This window comes from Amphiura filiformis, chromosome 16 (genome assembly GCF_039555335.1).
Source record: "Amphiura filiformis chromosome 16, Afil_fr2py, whole genome shotgun sequence".
Lineage (NCBI taxonomy): Eukaryota > Metazoa > Echinodermata > Ophiuroidea > Amphilepidida > Amphiuridae > Amphiura > Amphiura filiformis.
In genome coordinates this window covers 51,397,938-51,416,064 of record NC_092643.1, presented here as the reverse complement: position 1 = coordinate 51,416,064, position 18,127 = coordinate 51,397,938, and the positions used below count along the sequence as shown (strand labels likewise).

At 37.2% G+C, this 18,127-nt stretch overlaps 3 protein-coding genes across 3 annotated transcripts; all 3 read left to right on the top strand.

Annotated features, from left to right (window-relative positions):
- The first annotated feature begins 725 nt into the window (after nt 1-725).
- On the top strand, nt 726-5,887 carry LOC140136170 (cytochrome P450 2J4-like). Its single transcript, XM_072157882.1, has 3 exons — nt 726-1,349; nt 3,179-4,144; nt 4,353-5,887. Exons 1-3 carry the CDS (start codon nt 857-859, stop codon nt 4,529-4,531), a joined length of 1,638 nt encoding a protein of 545 aa, XP_072013983.1. The 5' UTR covers nt 726-856; the 3' UTR covers nt 4,532-5,887.
- A 1,175-nt stretch (nt 5,888-7,062) lies between these two features.
- On the top strand, nt 7,063-9,094 carry LOC140136169 (ras-related protein Rab-6A-like). The gene is given in 3 exon segments (XM_072157881.1): nt 7,063-7,496; nt 7,499-7,662; nt 8,515-9,094. Coding segments are annotated over 3 exon segments (708 nt in total). The 5' UTR covers nt 7,063-7,471; the 3' UTR covers nt 9,034-9,094.
- Nucleotides 9,095-11,918: 2,824 nt separating this feature from the next.
- On the top strand, nt 11,919-17,539 carry LOC140172726 (putative nuclease HARBI1). Its single transcript, XM_072195858.1, is given in 5 exon segments — nt 11,919-12,462; nt 12,465-12,564; nt 16,169-16,334; nt 16,336-16,407; nt 17,239-17,539. Coding segments are annotated over 5 exon segments (1,071 nt in total). The 5' UTR covers nt 11,919-12,030.
- Nucleotides 17,540-18,127: the final 588 nt, after the last annotated feature.

The window sequence follows — 18,127 nt, the reverse complement described above, 5'->3', positions numbered from 1 at the left end:
TCATTGTTCGGGAAATCGAGATAGCCCCCGAAGATTTTCAATTGCGATTTTCTCGAAATGCGTGTTTTTCGAGATAGACCAGTATGTGATGCGTCCGACGATATACTAGTATTTGATTCCTGATTCTTCAAGTCTGTTTTCATGTCTACAACGCATGCAATCTCCTCTCTGACCAGACGCATCCCTTTTAAAGGGATTTTTTTTTTATATTTAAGGACAAATTCTTGTTTCGTAACATTTGCTGAGGAAGACGCCCTCACTGAATTTTTAAAATTCCTTTTTTACACGATTAAATTGTACTTTATTAAACCAATATACCCTGCAAAAATCAAGACTCTAAGTGTTGTAGTTTTGTCAAAATCCGTGATTTTGAATTAAAGGCTGATTCAGCGCTTTATTATTACGATGGAATTATTAGTCGAACGCATACACGATGTTCATAACACACATTTACGTCACGGCGTGCGGGACGGTGATATATACAACAAAGGGTCGTACCACAACATGACCGAAGGAGTGGTACGTATTGGCGACATGTGCGCTGGTAGTAAATTCAATTTTCTTTGCTTTGCCGTAGTTGTTCGGCTCAAAAATAAAAGGGATATAGCTGACAGTAAAAGCTAACATTTTATGGCAAAGAAATGCTAATCTATTTTGTTTGAAAATGTTATAATATTGCTTTAAAAGCGTTTTGTCGCACAGTCGCAGAGATGGTTGACCTCGTTCATCGGTCATATGACTTTACTCCAAACCCGGACTCCAAATGACAACGATCAGCTGACTGCTTTTAGCTGACTGAGTACATGACAAAATAGACGGAGGGCCTATATTCTGTATATTCATGCAATAGCAATACATGCCTTTGGACTTGATAACCTGTCCATATAAACCTTTGGTCCATGTTCTTATCGTAGCTATTGTAGTGCGACTAATAGCTGCGAATAGCAATAGGCACCAAACCGTTTTGATATTTCTTGTGTTCGTTCGCTTGTTTGGCTTTGCTATGGCAGCTTTTGTGATTGATGCAAGCACAGCTCTCATCGCTGTGTTAGTGTTTCTTGTGATATTGTATTTCTTCAGGAAACCTACCAACCTCCCACCAGGACCGTGGGGTTTACCAATTTTAGGTTGCTTACCTAGCCTAGCCTACTATGTGTACCGTACGGGCTGTAAGGAGCCATTTCGGTTATTTGACTACATCGCAAAAGATTATGGCAATGTATTTAGTATGCATCTCGCTACAAAACTGGTCGTGGTGGTTAACGATTACGAGTCCGTAAGAGAGGCGTTTCGCAACCCTCTTCTTAACGATAGACCAAAGATGGCCATTATACCAGCATCTGAAACAGGTAAATTCAAATTATGTAAAATTTATAATTTAGGGTGGTTTTCAATACAAAAACACACAAAAACAAAAACAAAAACAACACGTGGCTAGAGCAGATGGCTCGGTAGCTCAATTGGCTAGCGCATTGAATTGACGATTGCAAGGTACCGTGTTCAATTCCCGATAGCGGCAGGTTAGAATTTTTTTTCTTTTCCTATTCATTTTAACTCAAAATTGCATACTTTCATTTGAAAATGTACATACGGCACTGCAAAATATATTTTGTTTCTTTTTTTCTGATTCGGTACGAAATGAATGGGTGCGAAAAAGAGCCAAAATATAGTTTGGAAAAACAAATTTTGCATTCAGCGTACCAGCATTGCACATATAAGAGCATACCACCCCTTCAAAACTGGTAGTGGGGAGTCCTGAGTAGTTTGTAACTAAGGCACTTGAAACTTGATTCTGAGTTTAGCGTCCCGAACGCCCGCGATGATGAATTCTGTGCCGCGTTTGAGATGTAAAATCTGAAAATAATTCATTGTTGTGCAAATTACTACTAAACCAGAAAGAAATTTGGTTGTGCAAAATTTTAAACCCCTTTTTCTGTATTTGAAGCCTTCAAAAATTATAGAAAACCTTGACAACTAGTGGAAGAATTCATCTAAATATTTAAGCATTAAAAATACACAGATTTTTTACCCTTGCTCTATGATACCAATTTTAGGTTGCTTACCTAGCCTAGCCTACTATGTGTACCGTACGGGCTGTAAGGAGCCATTTCGATTGTTTGACTACATCGCAAAAGACTATGGCAATGTATTTAGTATGCATTTAGCTCTATGATATAGTCCGACGAGTAGGACCCTTTTTTTCTAAGTTACCAAACTATATACATTTCACACTATGATCACTGTCTCACATGGGACAAGAAAGACGAATCGCGAAAGTCCAGTGAGTATAGTTGATAACTAAGAAAAAAAAACAGGTCCTACTCGTCGGTCTACTATGATACCAGGGTAGACTAGAAGTGAACTTATCCTAGTCATGGACATTGTTTATGCTGTAAATAATTTAAGACCTATTTTTATCAAATTAGTGTCAATAATAATTATTCAATGTTCTGCATGATTGTTATTTTTGTATAAATGAGTCCCCCCCCATAGTACAAATTGGAGTGAAGAAGATTGGTATACTTCGGAATACATTGAGTTTGTTTTAAACAAAAAGCAAGATAATTATACTTTTATAAACGTTTATGTGTGTTCGTGACAATATATTGGGACTGGGGATACCCAAATAGAATGAACAAAAGTGCATAAGCATTCGTAAAAGGCGCCTATAATGAAACCTTGAAAATAATGAATAATGAAATAGTTGCCTCATTATGAGGTGAAAAAGGGGGACGCTAAACTCAAGTTTCAAGTGCCTAATGTCAATTAAACACAGCTAAATTAAAAAGTCGCCACTAGTCCCATCCCCATTTAATCAGAGTCTGATGAGTTTATGGCAAAATAATTTCTAATGATTTTTTATACACTTTCCGTCGAAGGTTGATACCAAATTTGATATCAAAAGTGAGTATAGGAACCTTTTACGAGCTACGCACAACAATGATCGCTGTAAGTGTAAACTGCAACTTTCAAATTCGGGTATTTTTACAGCACTACCATGTTGTTAATATTAAATGACAAACGGGGAATCAAAATGCGCGTAAATACAACATCCTTCGTTATTATATCAAAACATTCTGAATACAACCAATAGTTCTGAAGCCATATAGGCGCATTTATACTTTTGTGAAGTCTTTTAGTTCATTCGTGTTGTGTGTTTGTTTTCTTTGTATTTCAGGAGTTTTACTCGCTTGTGGGCACACTTGGAATCGTCAGCGTCGCTTCACTCTCAGCACCTTCCGTGATTTTGGCATCGGCAAATCCAGATTCCAAGACCAAATCTCAACTGAAACAGAACATGTCATCAAAGAATTCGCCAAATATCAATCCAATCCAATAGACCCGCATCGGATTCTAACCATAGCTATATCAAATGTGATTTGTGCAGTTGTGTTTGGGAAAAGATTCGAGTATACCGATAGTAAATTTCAAGAACTTTTACTCCACCTTGATGCGCAGTTTGAGGCATCGGCATCCGGTGGTTTTTTGCTTTTTGTCCCATTCCTCGCACACTTTCTTCCTGCTTTCAAAAGGACCACCAAACAAACTAATGAACATTTGGTTCGTTTTGCAAAAGAAATTGTTAAGGAACATAGGAAGAATTTTGACAGTGACCATTTTAAAGATTATATAGACGTATTTCTGAATGAAATGAATGTGAGTACTACTAGTACCAAAGAAAATGTAAGCGGTATCGTTTCTTTGACAGATGACAACTTAATTCATTCTGTGCTTCAACTTTTCGTCGCTGGCTCTGAAACAACTGTCACCACACTACGTTGGTGTTTCTTATACATGATAGCATATCCAGACATCCAGAGTCGTGTACAAGATGAAATTGACTCAGTCATTGGTAGAAATTCTCTGCCAAGAGTGGGTGACAAACTGCCCTTTACAGAAGCTACCATCATGGAAGTCCAACGAATCGCCAGTATCGTACCTCTAGGGGTGCCCCATGCTGCAGCGGCGGATACAACTCTACGTGGATATTTTATTCCAAAAGGAACAATGATTATGTCCAATCTTTGGGCTATTCATCATAATCAGGATACATGGAATGAACCAGAAGAGTTCAAACCTGAGCGATTTCTGGATAGCAATGGTGATCTGTGTCACAAGAACGAGTATGCACCGTTTAGTATTGGTAAGTAGTAGTTACACGCTTGGACTGATAAAACATATACCGACATGCTCTAGTATAAATTAGGGAGTTTGACAAAAGTGTAACGCTAAAAACTTGGACGGTCTATTAAGAGTGTTTGTTTGTTTGTGTGTTTGTTTTTAGTTTTGTTTTTACAACTTTACTATTTTATTTTAACTGTATTATTATCATTGTTCTTATTTTTAAACAGGTAGACGTGTTTGTCTAGGAGAAAACTTGGCCAAGATGGAACTATTCGTGTACTTCACGCATCTCTTACATCAGTTCTCCTTCAAGAAGCCAGAGGAATCTCCTCCGATTACGTTTGAGAGTACATTAGGTGCAACTAACGCGCCTCTACCGTTTGAACTAATCGTAACAAAACGTTAATTGTCTATATTCCATATCAATTTGAGGGTTATTTGTGTTCGTAATACACATCTCTTACATCAATTTTCCTTCAAGAAACCAGAGGAATCTCCGATTACATTTAAGAGTACATTGGGTGCAACCAACGCGCCTCTGCCGTTTGAACTAATCGTAACAAACCGTTAAAAACAATGACGATTATCAGTGTGTTGCAAAATCAGATATTTTTCCAATCATAAAACAAAACATATTTCTGCTTTTTGTAAAAAGTAAAGGTGTGATAAGGCCGAAAGTGACCTGGACGGGTACAATTTGGACCATAAAGAGTCTGTTCGTGTTAATCAATTACAAATACATGTACGTTGTCTTACGTTTATGAAATACACATCCAACTTCTCATTTATTGTGTACCACCTTTGTCGAGTACCATCTGGTGTACCACCAGACATGCCAGATGGGATGGTAGTCGGCAACGGGGTATCTACATTGCCTAGGCCACCAGGCGGTACGCGGCAACGGGTGCCAATGGATTGGTGACCGGCGATTCGGTACCTTTCAGCGGTGGTACACCAGGCTATATCCACCGTGAAGAAATTGGATGTATATATTTAATACGAGGTTCATTTATTTCAAGGGGTCAAATTGTTTTTTGGGTAGGTCGAAAATTTAAAGCAAAGAACGACAACATTGCTTATTTCTATCACATGAGGTTTAGGGCTTTATTTGATGGTCAAACCACTTTTTTGTTCATTTGTGGGATTCGAACCTACCACACTGCTGAGCTGTGTCTGAAAAAAAAGAGTAAAAACTACTTCAAATATCCGATTTAGACAAGTATTCGTTATTCAACCCAGTTCAATTTATTTTTACATTCAAACGAATGTTTGTTGACGGGAAAGCAATTATCAGTGGCGTATAGCTAAGGGTTGTGGCGCCCAGGGCTAATGATACATAATGGCGCCCCGGCCCCCTTCTCTCCCCTTCCCCTCCCGTTTCTGAAACAATTGCGCGCGAAAATTTAAACAAATAGGGCCTGCCACTATTAAATTTTGGTTTTAATGAAGTTGAATATCGGTCTAAAATGGTCATTTCAATGATTTTGTGTTGAAATGCGAGCGAACCCACAAAATTTCAATTATTCAATTATATTTGATGTCGAATGTTCGGCTATTATAAATTTTACGTGATCAAACGTTTGTTAGAAGTTAATTTAACATGGCTGATGGATAAAATAACGATGGCATGTTGCATCGAATATTCTACGTCGAATAAAAAGTATACAGTGGGCCTTAAGGGCTGGGGTATGAACGTTTGGACAGTATTTATTGTGGGACATTAGAGCACATTAGACATATCGAATTGCATTCTGAATACGAAGAATGTCCGTCTGATATCAAATAATTTTGATTTATTGAAATTCACAATGTAATACACATTTTATGGCAAATGATTAAAAATTGATATTTTTGATATTTAACAGTACTCGAAGTAAACTTAATAAATCTGATGATTTATTGAAGATATGGATTTTTTCCCAAAACACCAAAAAAAATAACTAGGTCTTTTTGGGAAAAAATCAATATCTTTGATATGAAAGGTCAAAATTTTCAATTGATCGTCGGCTTTTCATCCCAGCTACATACACTTTAAGAATATATCATTAGATTTATAAAATTAACTTCGAGGACTGTTATCAAAAATGTGAAAAATATCAAATTTTAATAATTTGTCATAAAATTGTATTATATCGTGAATTTCAAAAAATGAAAACTATTTGATATCAGAAAGACATTCTTCGTATTTAGAATGCAATTCGATATGTCTGATGTGCTCTCATGTCCCACAAAAAATACTGTCAAAACGCTCATTCCAGATCCCTGAAAGCAGTGCAAGGACTTACGACGAGTAGGAAGCATTTCTAAAGTAATAGAAGCGGAGAGAAAATGATTGGGTCACCCTGAACCATATTAGTCATAATTCTAATAATACAACCGCAGAATCATGTCACCCCTGCATGTCACTTTGACAAGTTTCATATTGAACATGTTGAAAGCTTATCAATTCAATTTTCAGGTTAGAAAAGGCCACAGATTTGTTAAAATCGGAATAATAAAATAGGGGCCTACTTCAATAGGCATTGCAAAACCTATAATTACGGATGTTGAATTAAATTAAACAAATCAGGATATTAATATATTATAGTAACCTTATTATACATTAGTGAAAGGGTTTTTACGAAGTACTTCCTTTGTGGCGTGTATTTCACTTCACTTTTGGATAGTGTCATCGTCATTAGGCATTTACGTATTGCCAACACCACGATTTTGCCACCGAATTGGGCCGTAAAAACTGAGTTTTGGCGTATCATGGGATGACATACTCTGGGGACAGACCGTGACAGTCGGAGTGACGTGACAGAGCGATATTAATGATTTGGAAGGTGGAAACGGGTACTTCGTTCATAATATATGGCAGAAATTGTAAATAACTGTTGAACCAGGTCTAACCATTTTATCAAGTCTTCCCCGGGAAGTCTGGCTTCATGGACCCGGTTCCCGGATATAACTTAACTTGAACTGCCCGCATGTGACACACCGCGCTTTAAAGTTAAGTTATGGAATTTTTTTTGGCAACACCGATGAAACGTCACTATTTACGTGAATTACATTCGGTCTACGTAGAAGCTACAGTACATGTCTTCACCGGTTTTTTTTGTAAGGAGGTCAAACCCAAATCACACAAGACTTTATTTTGGTATCATTTAGTATGATACTAAATTATTGTGTTGTAGGAATTTCCCATTTATATAGAGGATAGTCATAATATAAAATGTGACTTTCGCTACGATATCACTTCGATTTGACTCGTCTGTAAGTCATCACGACTTACTTTACTAAAATACCAATCTGCCTGACCTCAATACGGACAACTAGAATAGACTAGATCAGCCATCTTTCAACCATGCAGTACGGCAACCAGAGATCACCCGATTTAAGGTGATATTACTAGGTGAATCGGGAGTTGGAAAGACCTCTATATTTCAGCGATTTCGTGCCAAAGACATACCAAAGAGTGGTAAATCAGCGCTTACTATCGACCAATGCCAGTACAGTAGAAGTTTCCCAGTTGGTGCACAGAGTAGACCGATACAGGTAGGCGTACACGGTATGGGACTATGTCCCAGTATGGCGCCGGGAAGTTTTTTATTGGGGGTGTGATTTCAGGGTAGGCAGGGCAAAAGCAACCAATTTTGAGTAAACTTGACGCAAAAAAAATCGTTATTTTGGGGTTTTAAGGCTGGCAAGTGCTTAAAAAATGGGGGGGGGGGGCTAATACCACCCTTACCGCCATATGTCCCTTCATTTCGTTTATAGGGAAATAATACTATCCCCATCATGCCCATGGCAAAAGAACGTAATGCTTTCCAAATTCAAAACTAGCACTAAGTGTGCTCTTGAAATGGCCTGATTTTTTTACCGTATTTTAGTTCCACTAACCAGATGTGTAGTAACAATATCCAGATGACCGGACTTAGGTATGGGGTATGAAGAGGACTATACAATAGTACCCGGGGGCTTCGGGGTCCTTATACTTCGTAAACGGGGTATGTGAATATCTGACAAGTTTAGAACTGTCAAGCTTTCGTCAGGAGTAGCTCTGACTTCTTCAGGACAAAATAGGCCTGTATCTAAGAATGATACATGTAGGCCCTTGCCTACTGATGGCTCTGAAAAGAGCCGTTCACTGAAGACTACCCTTTGTCAACAGAAAACAAGCATATCTCGACTATCTGCTAAATTTGAAGGTTTGGTGGCTCTGAAAAGAGCCGTTCAGGGAAGGCTATAGAGTAAGCCGCGAATAACCCACTAATTGTTAAGAATTCCCGTCATAAAAGCCTACCGGTATCCCACAATTCATCATCATCATCATCATCACATCATCAATAAAGACATTGTCATCATATAATTAAAATGTGTATTTGTTTGTTTGTTTTTCACCTTCAGCTGGATTTATGGGATACGGCCAATATGGAAAGAATGCACTCTTTAACTGGAACTTACTTTAGAGAGACGGCGGCGGTCTTACTAGTCTACGATATACACAATGCGATATCATTGCGAAGAATACCAGATTGGAAATCGGAACTTCAATATCATACAAAATCCGCCAAAATTTTTCTTGTTGGAAATAAAAGCGATTTACAACCCGCAAAGTATGACGAAAGCCATTCAACTGTGGAACATGTTAGGAAAGTTATGAAACAAAATATACAGGATATTGCGCGTGTTTTTGAAGTTTCAGCAAAAGATGATCACAATGTTGAGAAACTTTTTCATCACGTAGCTCAGGAGATGTGGGACAGGTTTCTGGAGGATAAACAAAGTACGGGAAGCCGTAGTGAACTAGGATCGATACGAGAAAAAGAGTATCCTGTTGGACCGGGGGGTGTTGGGTTAATAGCATTAAGAGAGGAACCGGAGGAACGACTGAAGAAGAAAAAAATTAAATGTTGCCATAGATGAATGTCCTTGATGCAATGGAAAACAAAACCCGGAATTATAAAGTTGTCAGATGATATGCCTATAGACCTTTTTGAAAAATAGCTGCCATCCGATTTATTTCTTGTGCGTTTAAGTTTAACTTGATAGATCACTCTCTTTTCTTCGCCGTTTTGTCCCGTAGGGGTACCTACCAGAAACAAGGGTTCTACAACATGTTCCTTAGCGAACCAACATGGGATAAGGATAAGGAAACGAGGGTTCTTCATGTTCAAAAACCCAAAAAGGTTCCTTATGGAACCAACGGGTTCTAAAGACTATTTGGAGAGCTTCTAATGGAGAACCTTTTAGGTTTCCCCTCGAGAACAGCCGAGGAACTCATTTTTTTTTCTATAAGAGCGTTCATACTACGCATATAATGTAAAATGTCACCGCTTTTCGGTTTAGTCGAATTTCGAAAATCGGCCATAAAGTGTGTAAACATTTGGCTATAATGTAGCCTACATGATAAAGGGATTTGTTATACATAGCAGTGTATTTAAAATTAAAAGCCTATGTCAATGTTACAACCTTAAGGGCTCGGATATCGACGTTCTCGCGTATTTTTTGTGGGACCTGATCGCACATATCGAATTGCATTCTGAATACGTCCTTCTGATATCAAATAATTTTGATTTTTTTTTTAATTCGCAATATAATACATATTTTATGACAAATGATTAAAAATGTAGTAAATTGTATAAATCTAGATAAAAAGCCGTCCATCATATGAAATATATCTTCAATATGAATGGTCAAAATTTTCAATTGATGATCGGCTTTTCACCCCAGATATACGTACATACGCTTTAGAATTTTAAGTACATATCATTAGATTTATAAAGTTTACTTCGAGTACTGTTAAACATGTTAAATATGAAAAAAAAAATCAAATATAATAATGTGACATTAAAATTTAAAATTAAAAACAGGGAAAATATGACGCAACATCCAATGGGGGAGTAACATAAGACATATAAACAAAGTTAAAAACCCAACGTTTCGAAAAGACAAAACTTTTCTTTCTCTTTTCTTTCTCAAGGGATTTTTGATCAGAGCAGGTCTCTTATTTTATCCCTTGAGAAAGAAAAGTTTTGTCTTTTCGAAACGTTGGGTTTTTAACTTTGTTTATATGTCTTATGTTACTCCCCCATTGGATGTTGTGTCATATTTTCCTGTTTTTAATTTTATCCATTGCTAGTGTGACACTGTTGTATCCTTTTGGATCCATCCTTTGGTTCCCCGCCGGTCAGTTGGAACAGATTTTCCCTGTTTTTATATTAAAATTTAATTTACATCGCGAATTTAAAAAAAATCAAAATTATTTGATATCAGAAGGACATTCGTCGTTTTCAGAATGTAATTCGATATGTCTGATGTGCTCTCAGGTCCCACAAAAAAATACTATGCAAACGTTGTTATCCGATTCCTTCAATTGGTCTAGATACTTTTAAACCCTGTCAGATTTGAAACGAATGTAAAACTTAATTACTGGGAGGAGGTGATCCTTTGGGCCAATGTTTTTGGGTGCGTGTTCGGCAAATTTGGTGTACTGATGCTCGAATTGGGTGCAAATTGACCAAAACACGTATGAGATATGGGTGTACCGTAAAAACTCGATAGTTAGCATATGTGCTTACTATCGAGCGCTTTAAAACATAGTGCAAACATGAAGAGCCCCATCCACAAACGTGTAAAGGGTTTGAGCAATCATCGATATACAACAAGTAAACCTGCAAATGTGTGTCTCAACCCCCAGCTTAGTTCAATAGAGCCGGACTTTAGTACAATTTCATGTTTGAGCGCTCAATAGTAAGCACATATGCTAACTATCGAGTTTTTACGGTAGTCAGTTCATTGACACTGACTGGAGACTTTTAAAGAGTGCTTTAGCTGAATAAATTATTATATTAATAAAATCAGGATGATTCCACATAGTGTGAAATGGTTATTGTATTATCCTTCAGGGCCGATTCATACTCTATACACTCTAATTTCGTATTGCTCATTTTTGAATAGAATCTCTACTCGTTTATTTTTTTATTAATATTCGTTTTGATGAGCAGTATGCTCATTTTGATTAAGTTTATTATCACTTTGAACCAACAACTTTTATCACAATAAATAGTTTCCGTTTTATTTTAACAACTATATATTAATATTCACAAGATTCACAAGATAATCCGTTTCATTTTGAAAAGATTCTGCTAAGTCCCCTGACAACACAAACTACTCAAATTTGATAAGTTGGGTAATTTTTGATAAAAATCTACTCATTCTATAATAATTGACAAGATCGCCGTGTAAATTAAAAAGGCAATCTCAATTATCAAATTTGATGAGAATATCCGAGTCATTTTAAAGAGAAACATGTTATGTCCCCCATCTGAATAGTTTCCCTTGTCAAATTTGACAAGTTTTTATTCAAAAATGAGCAGATCGTTTTAAGAGTGTAGGCCTACTTATTATTTCAAGTCGTATAGGACCTGGGTCCTATTTCATAAAACTTTAAGATCATCTTAAGTCAGACTTAAGATGAATTAATTCATCTTAAGTCTTGAACTCCTCTTAACTTTAAGATTAATCTTATCTTCTATATTATAAAACAACTTAAGATGAATATCCTTCTTAAGTTGCCTCTAAACTTAAGAGGGGGTCAGGGGGCCTCTTAACTTGTGGGGATTCATCTTAAGTCAGAGGTCAAATTTTGCCGCGAAAATTGGTAAACAAAACAATGACAAGTTAGCTGTTTAATTTAATTTAACTCAGATTTAATGGTCAATTATGGCGATGTTTTTGGGTATTCAGCTGCAAATTCTGAACGAAACGAAGCGAGAGAGTATAAATAGACAATTCACCTACATGACAAATGGAATGATCGAGAATTCTTCTCAAGTGTCATAGGTCACATCCGGTCATACGGCGGGAAATAGATGATCGCTCCCGAATATACTGTTGAGTTTGGCTTAAATTTGATCAATTATGGCGATGTTTTTGGCAAATCAGCTGCATATGGTAATAAATCAACGAGCTCTTCGACGGGAGAGAGTATTTAGAGATAGGTCGCATCCACTGGATAAATGGAATGATCACGACATGTACAAGAAATATCGCTTCACACGGTTGGCATGTATCAACATCATCGACCTCTTGTCTGACGAACTGCAACATCCTACGGAACGGAATCACGCTTTACCACCAAGCCTTCAAGTCTTCATAGCACTTCGCTTTTACGGAAAAGGATCTTACCTGGATGAATCTGGAGCTGAGCCTCACGGTGTAAGCATTCCCACCGCTCAACGCGCCGTGAGCCGCGTGACTCCACTCCTGTGCCGGTTACAAGATGATTACATCAAGTTTCCCCGGACAGCGGAAGAAGTGCGACAGAAACAGAGGGATTTCATGGCTGTTAGACCAAGGGATTTCCTCGTGTGGTAGGCGCTATTGATTGTACCCACGTCAGACTACATGGTGTTACGCTTGGACCCGATGAATATGTGTACATCAACAGGAAAGGTAGGCTACAAATGTATATAAATTATAATACATGTTTTAAAGTACAATCATGACTTGTAATGGTTAAATTGAATAAGCTAGCTCATGAGCTACAAAATAAAAGCTTTCATCATTTTTTTTGATCAGGCATGCCAGACACCCATCATGCCCATGATCATCATTATCATCCAAGCATCAACATCATCATGCACCAGCATGGATGGTTAGATTCAGGGTTCGATTTACTTTGAAAAAATGTGTGTACATGTACAATGTAGCATTTTTTAATGAAAAGCCGCCTCCGTGCATCCAGGACGTGATTTTCTATATTGTTGGACGAATGTTCAACAAGCTGATGGCTGCCTCAATGCCTTGCGTCCGAAAGTGGACGGACATGAATTTCAAATGAAAATCATCCCCTAAGCTTACTCGATCTACTTCCGATGAAATAAAATAAATATTCTTATTATTTTCTGAACCCACTGAAAAAAGATAGCGACATATTTTGCATCAAATGTGTAACTATAATTATTCTCTCGGTCGGGGCCACATCACATCCATTCATGTATTGGAGTGAAAGCAACTTATCGCATATTTTTATTTGCAGAGAGTCGAACCTGGCACAATAGTGTGATAGCTTGTGATAAATTCCAGAGTTCAGTGAATGCGAATGTTGTTTTCACTCCAGTGCTATTGACTATTGTCAACCGGTTCATGCCCGGATGTGCGACCGACAGAATATTAAATATCATGATATGCAAATTTGTAGCACGGCATCAATGCCTAGGCTAGGTAGCAAGTCCAGTGGAAAATTTGGTATGAGGTTAAAGGTCATTTCTTGATGTCTTAAATTATATGAATTCATATACCCTAATTAAAATGATGTCAGATGGTGATTTGAATAGAATAGTAGTGCATAGGCCTACATGTAGTAGGGGAGATTGGGGTTAGTTGAAACATTTTTCACAAAATCGTCTTTTTAACACAAACCGATTACATTCAATAAACACTAACCATATCAGTATAAACATATACATACATGCTACAAATACAGCCTTAAATTTTATTGGACCTGCTTATGATTATTCATATAATCCAATTTGAAAATTTGAAAAAAAGTGTTTCAACTAACCCCACCCCTGGGGTAAGTTGAAACATAGGGTGAAGTTAGTTGAAACATGGCTTGTAAAAATTTCAAAATAATTATTATTGTGTTGTTAGGGTTATACTTCCCTTGAAGGCACCCTTTAACATACAATCAGTGTGAAAAAATGAATAAATAAATATGTGGGAGCACGGGTCAATACTTTGGACACAAGGTGACGAGTGTCACCATGGACAAAAATATGAGAAGCCTAAAATATTATAAAATGTACTTTCTGTGTGCACTTTTTGCTTGTATTATTGCTTTTTAACCATATTAAAGCAATATTGAAGAAATGGTAAACATGTTACAAATTTTTAAAAAGTCAAATTTTTAACCATATTTTTCTATGCGATTTTCACGTTTCAACTAACCCCACCTCAAAAGTTTCAACTAACCCCGATGCCTATTTTTACATTTCAAAGTTCATTACACAAAATAAGAAATAAAATAAAACTTTTATTTAACATTATTCTGGGACTTACTACTAGTGCTTATGATACTCAAAAAATAATCCCCTGAATCTTCAAACAACATGGAGATAACGCATCTTTTCTGAGGGGTATAAAAATTAGTCAGCAAGTCAAAAACAGATATTCCTTTCCCAAGCCAACACTGGTGGGGCATCAGTGCTGTTGCTAATTTGGTGGATGACCCTTACTAATACCTATTACTAGGTGCCAGTATTTTACCAAATTAATTTTTTGTGTCAGAAAAAAATACAATGTTTCAACTTACCCAGTGTTCCAACTAACCCCAATCTCCCCTACCGTATTCATTCCAATAAGCGCCCAGGGCGCTTAACAAAGTCATTTTGGGTGGGCGCTTATTTTTTTTGTGAGGGGCGATTATTAGAGATGAATTTATGTATGTTATAAAAGGGTCCTGAGACGTTCTAGTGGCTTTACTGATGTAGTAAATGTATTGCAAGTTTACACCGGATGTGTAGTCCTCCAGCTATTTCACTATATCAACATCTATCTGTCACTTCAACATTAATGGTACCCTAACCCTTTTAGCAAATTGAATATACCTTGGGTGGGCGCTTATTGGGGCATGGGCGCTTATTGGAATGAATACGGCGGGTACATGTATTTCGCCCCTCCCGAATTTTCAAAATCGTAAATGGTGACCATCACGTAAACAGGGTATGATTTAACTTGTGTAGTGGAGCAAAATGCTCCCCATTTTGGACAATCTGCTACACAAATTTCAGCTTGTACCCAGGAGAGACAGGGACACATTGAATTTTTAAAAAATTTTGTAATTGTGTATATTTTGAATTGATATCATGTATGTATTTTTCATTTGTTTGCATATGATTGATCTGTGTATGTTTTGCGCTTTACAAGTTCAATTGCAAGTTTTTTTGTTTGTTTTTTTGTTTTTTTTTCTACATTTAAACAGCCTGAATTTTAAATACCGTTTAAACGGAAATCGACAGCCTTCATACGTAGTAGGCCTACATGTACATGTATGTTAGTCCTGCCAGCAAGACTTCAGTCTTTATGATAAACATAATGACATCTACGGACCATCTACATGTAGGTGCGACGAGTTACAGTTACTGGAAGTACATGTACATGTATGTAGGCCTATTCATGTTGCTGTACAACTTGCATAAGGTCATTTTTTTTTATTGGGTACCTAAAAATTAGTTGCATTCTCGTTTATGAAATCATGTTTACATGTATGCAGTTAGTTTATTTTATGTCCCAATCCATGTCAATCCAGCAGGCCTTGACCATCTTGAAATTAGCTGATATGCTCAGGATGTGTTCCCAATCAGTGTGATCATAATGACTTAATTGTGCAACCGACTCTCAGTAGGTGCTTTTCCATCTTTTCCAGACTTTTTCATAAATGGTCATGTGTCTTATGGTGGGACCCCAAAATACCTGGTGACGTTACATTTTTCTCTCCTCTTTCTGATTTTAACTTGTTGTCACAGGGCTATTCTTGGTCCAATTGCGTCAAATTTGGGCTCATTATACAGCCTGATTATTCTAATTTTCAAATATGTTTCTCAATTTGGAATGCCAATTTGATTAATTCGTGAAAAATACCAAAAGTGTTGCCTGCCACAAAATTAGATTACATTTGATCCTGGTACCATATTCTATATCAGTAGCAAATGCAATAAATTATGAATTTACTAGTAAAATTAATTTTTTTCATGATATCACCCTATATATTTTCTTAGGCACCCTGTATACCAACTTCATTTTTGCATAGTTGGATTCCTTGGAACATAAGCTTTCCAAAAATGTATACTTTTGTTGGTGTGAGATGTATAGTTTTAGACATGTACAATTTAAGTGAAAAGGAGGACAGATGATCAAAATCAGTGCTTGTAACGCAAATGTGCCCCACCTTATGACACATGACCAAATGCGTAGTCCCATGCCTGACACTTGTACAATTTGTATTACCTCCATGCATTTACAGTATTTCTTTTTTAATTTTCATGAATATCTATAGGTAAATATAGTATCAACGTTCAGCTTGTCTGCGACGCCAAGTACAGGATCCTTAATGTAGTGGCACGATGGCCAGGCAGCACGCATGACAGTCGTATTTTGCAGGCAAGTCGTCTGGGCCACGCTTATGACAACGGACGCCTGCAGGGACTTCTTCTGGGAGATTCGCTACGCTTTAAAACCATGGCTGATGACTCCTATTCAACATCCAAGCACTGAAGCAGAGGAAGAATACAACAGGTAGGCTAATCTATTTCATTTTATGATGTACGGTACATGTATAGATGAATGCCTAAATGATATAACAGTGCAGTGCTGACACCTCCATGTTTGTGTCAGACATGGAGGGCAAAATATTAAATGTTAAGCTTATTTTGTGTATGTTAATTAGCTTAACGAGTGGCATAATTTAAGACTAGGTAGGCCTATCGGTACCAAAAATTTGTTGCCAGGAGGGACGATGGGTGTTTGATGTACCTCGGTATCTACATGTACATGTAGGGCTTCATTTAGGGCTTCATTCATTATACCTCATCCACTGCTTTGATTTTAAAAACATTTGTGTTTTGCATTATCACAATATGGTAAATCGTAACATTTCACATGGGGCAAAAGTTATGAGGCACGAACTGCAGATTCCGTGCTGGTTGCTGCCCCTCTTCCATCCCGCCCCCACCCGGAGGCCGGAGCCAAAGACAGACTGTTGCTCTTGTTATTTGCTTTAGACATACATATGTGTAGACGTCTTTTGGGTAGGTATAGCTGTTTTAGGTTTTAATCAGTCTTAGGCAGGGTTTGAAGGTTTCGGTGTGTAAATTCAAAAAAACTGGGTGTGTAAATTTAGATACAAAGGTACAAAGTATCTGCCATGTGGGCAAACACTGGGTGTGTATTTTACAATTTTGGGTATGTAAAACACTGCCTACATGGCTGGCTGCCTATAAGTCCTTGGAAATGTCGAAGGCCATATGGGATCATTAATTATAATTTTGTCTCTTTTTTTTTTTTTTTCTATCTTCCTTTCTTTCTACTCCCTTCCCCTTTCTTTGTGTTTTCCCTCTTGTGTTTCAGAGCCCATAAAAGAACCAGGGTTCTAATCGAGCAGCTAAATGGCCAGTTGAAGAACAAGTTCGCCTGCTTAGGTAGTAGCGGCCCTAAAGTAAAATCACCTGAGACTGCCTGCGATATGATTGTTGCGTGCTGCGCCCTATTCAACATCAGCAAGGATGACTACGTACAGGAGGCTCAAGACGATGATGATGACAACCAACCACCAAACCCTGATGATGCCGGCGATCTTGAAGCCCCTGATGCAGATGAATTACTTGGAATTGCAGTCAGGAATGAACTTGTTCGCAATGTTTTTAGTTAAACTGTAAATATGTTACAGAACTATAAACTTAGCTCTGTGTCAGGAAAGAACTTTTATGTTACGGAACTGTAAATAGCTGTGTCTGGAATTAACGAACTAACAAGTTTCAATTTTTGTATTAAGAAGTATGTAAATATGTTTAGCTAACATAATATAAGGTCTAAGTTTCTGTTTACTTCTTACCTGTATAATTGTGGCTGTAATACAATCATGTGCTCTGGGGAGGGTAAAATTGAGAAACATAATATATAAAAATTAAGGTGGTGCTACACCTGATAAATTTTGTGACTAACTTTGCATTTGTCTCAAAAAATAACTACACACTGGTAACCAAAGTTATGCATATATATATGATAGGGGCAAGGAATCCAGTTACTTCACTGATATTTCAGTGATTCAAGACAAGTGGTTCATTATGTTAAGAAATGAAGTGTATTCTAGCGATACCTCTTTTCTTATCATAAATAATGTAGCGCTTGTCTTGAGTCACTGAAATTACTCTGTAGCAACTAGATTCCTTGCCCCTATGATGTACATAACTTTTTGTTACCAAATGTGTTATTAATTTTTGAGAAAATAGTCACCAAT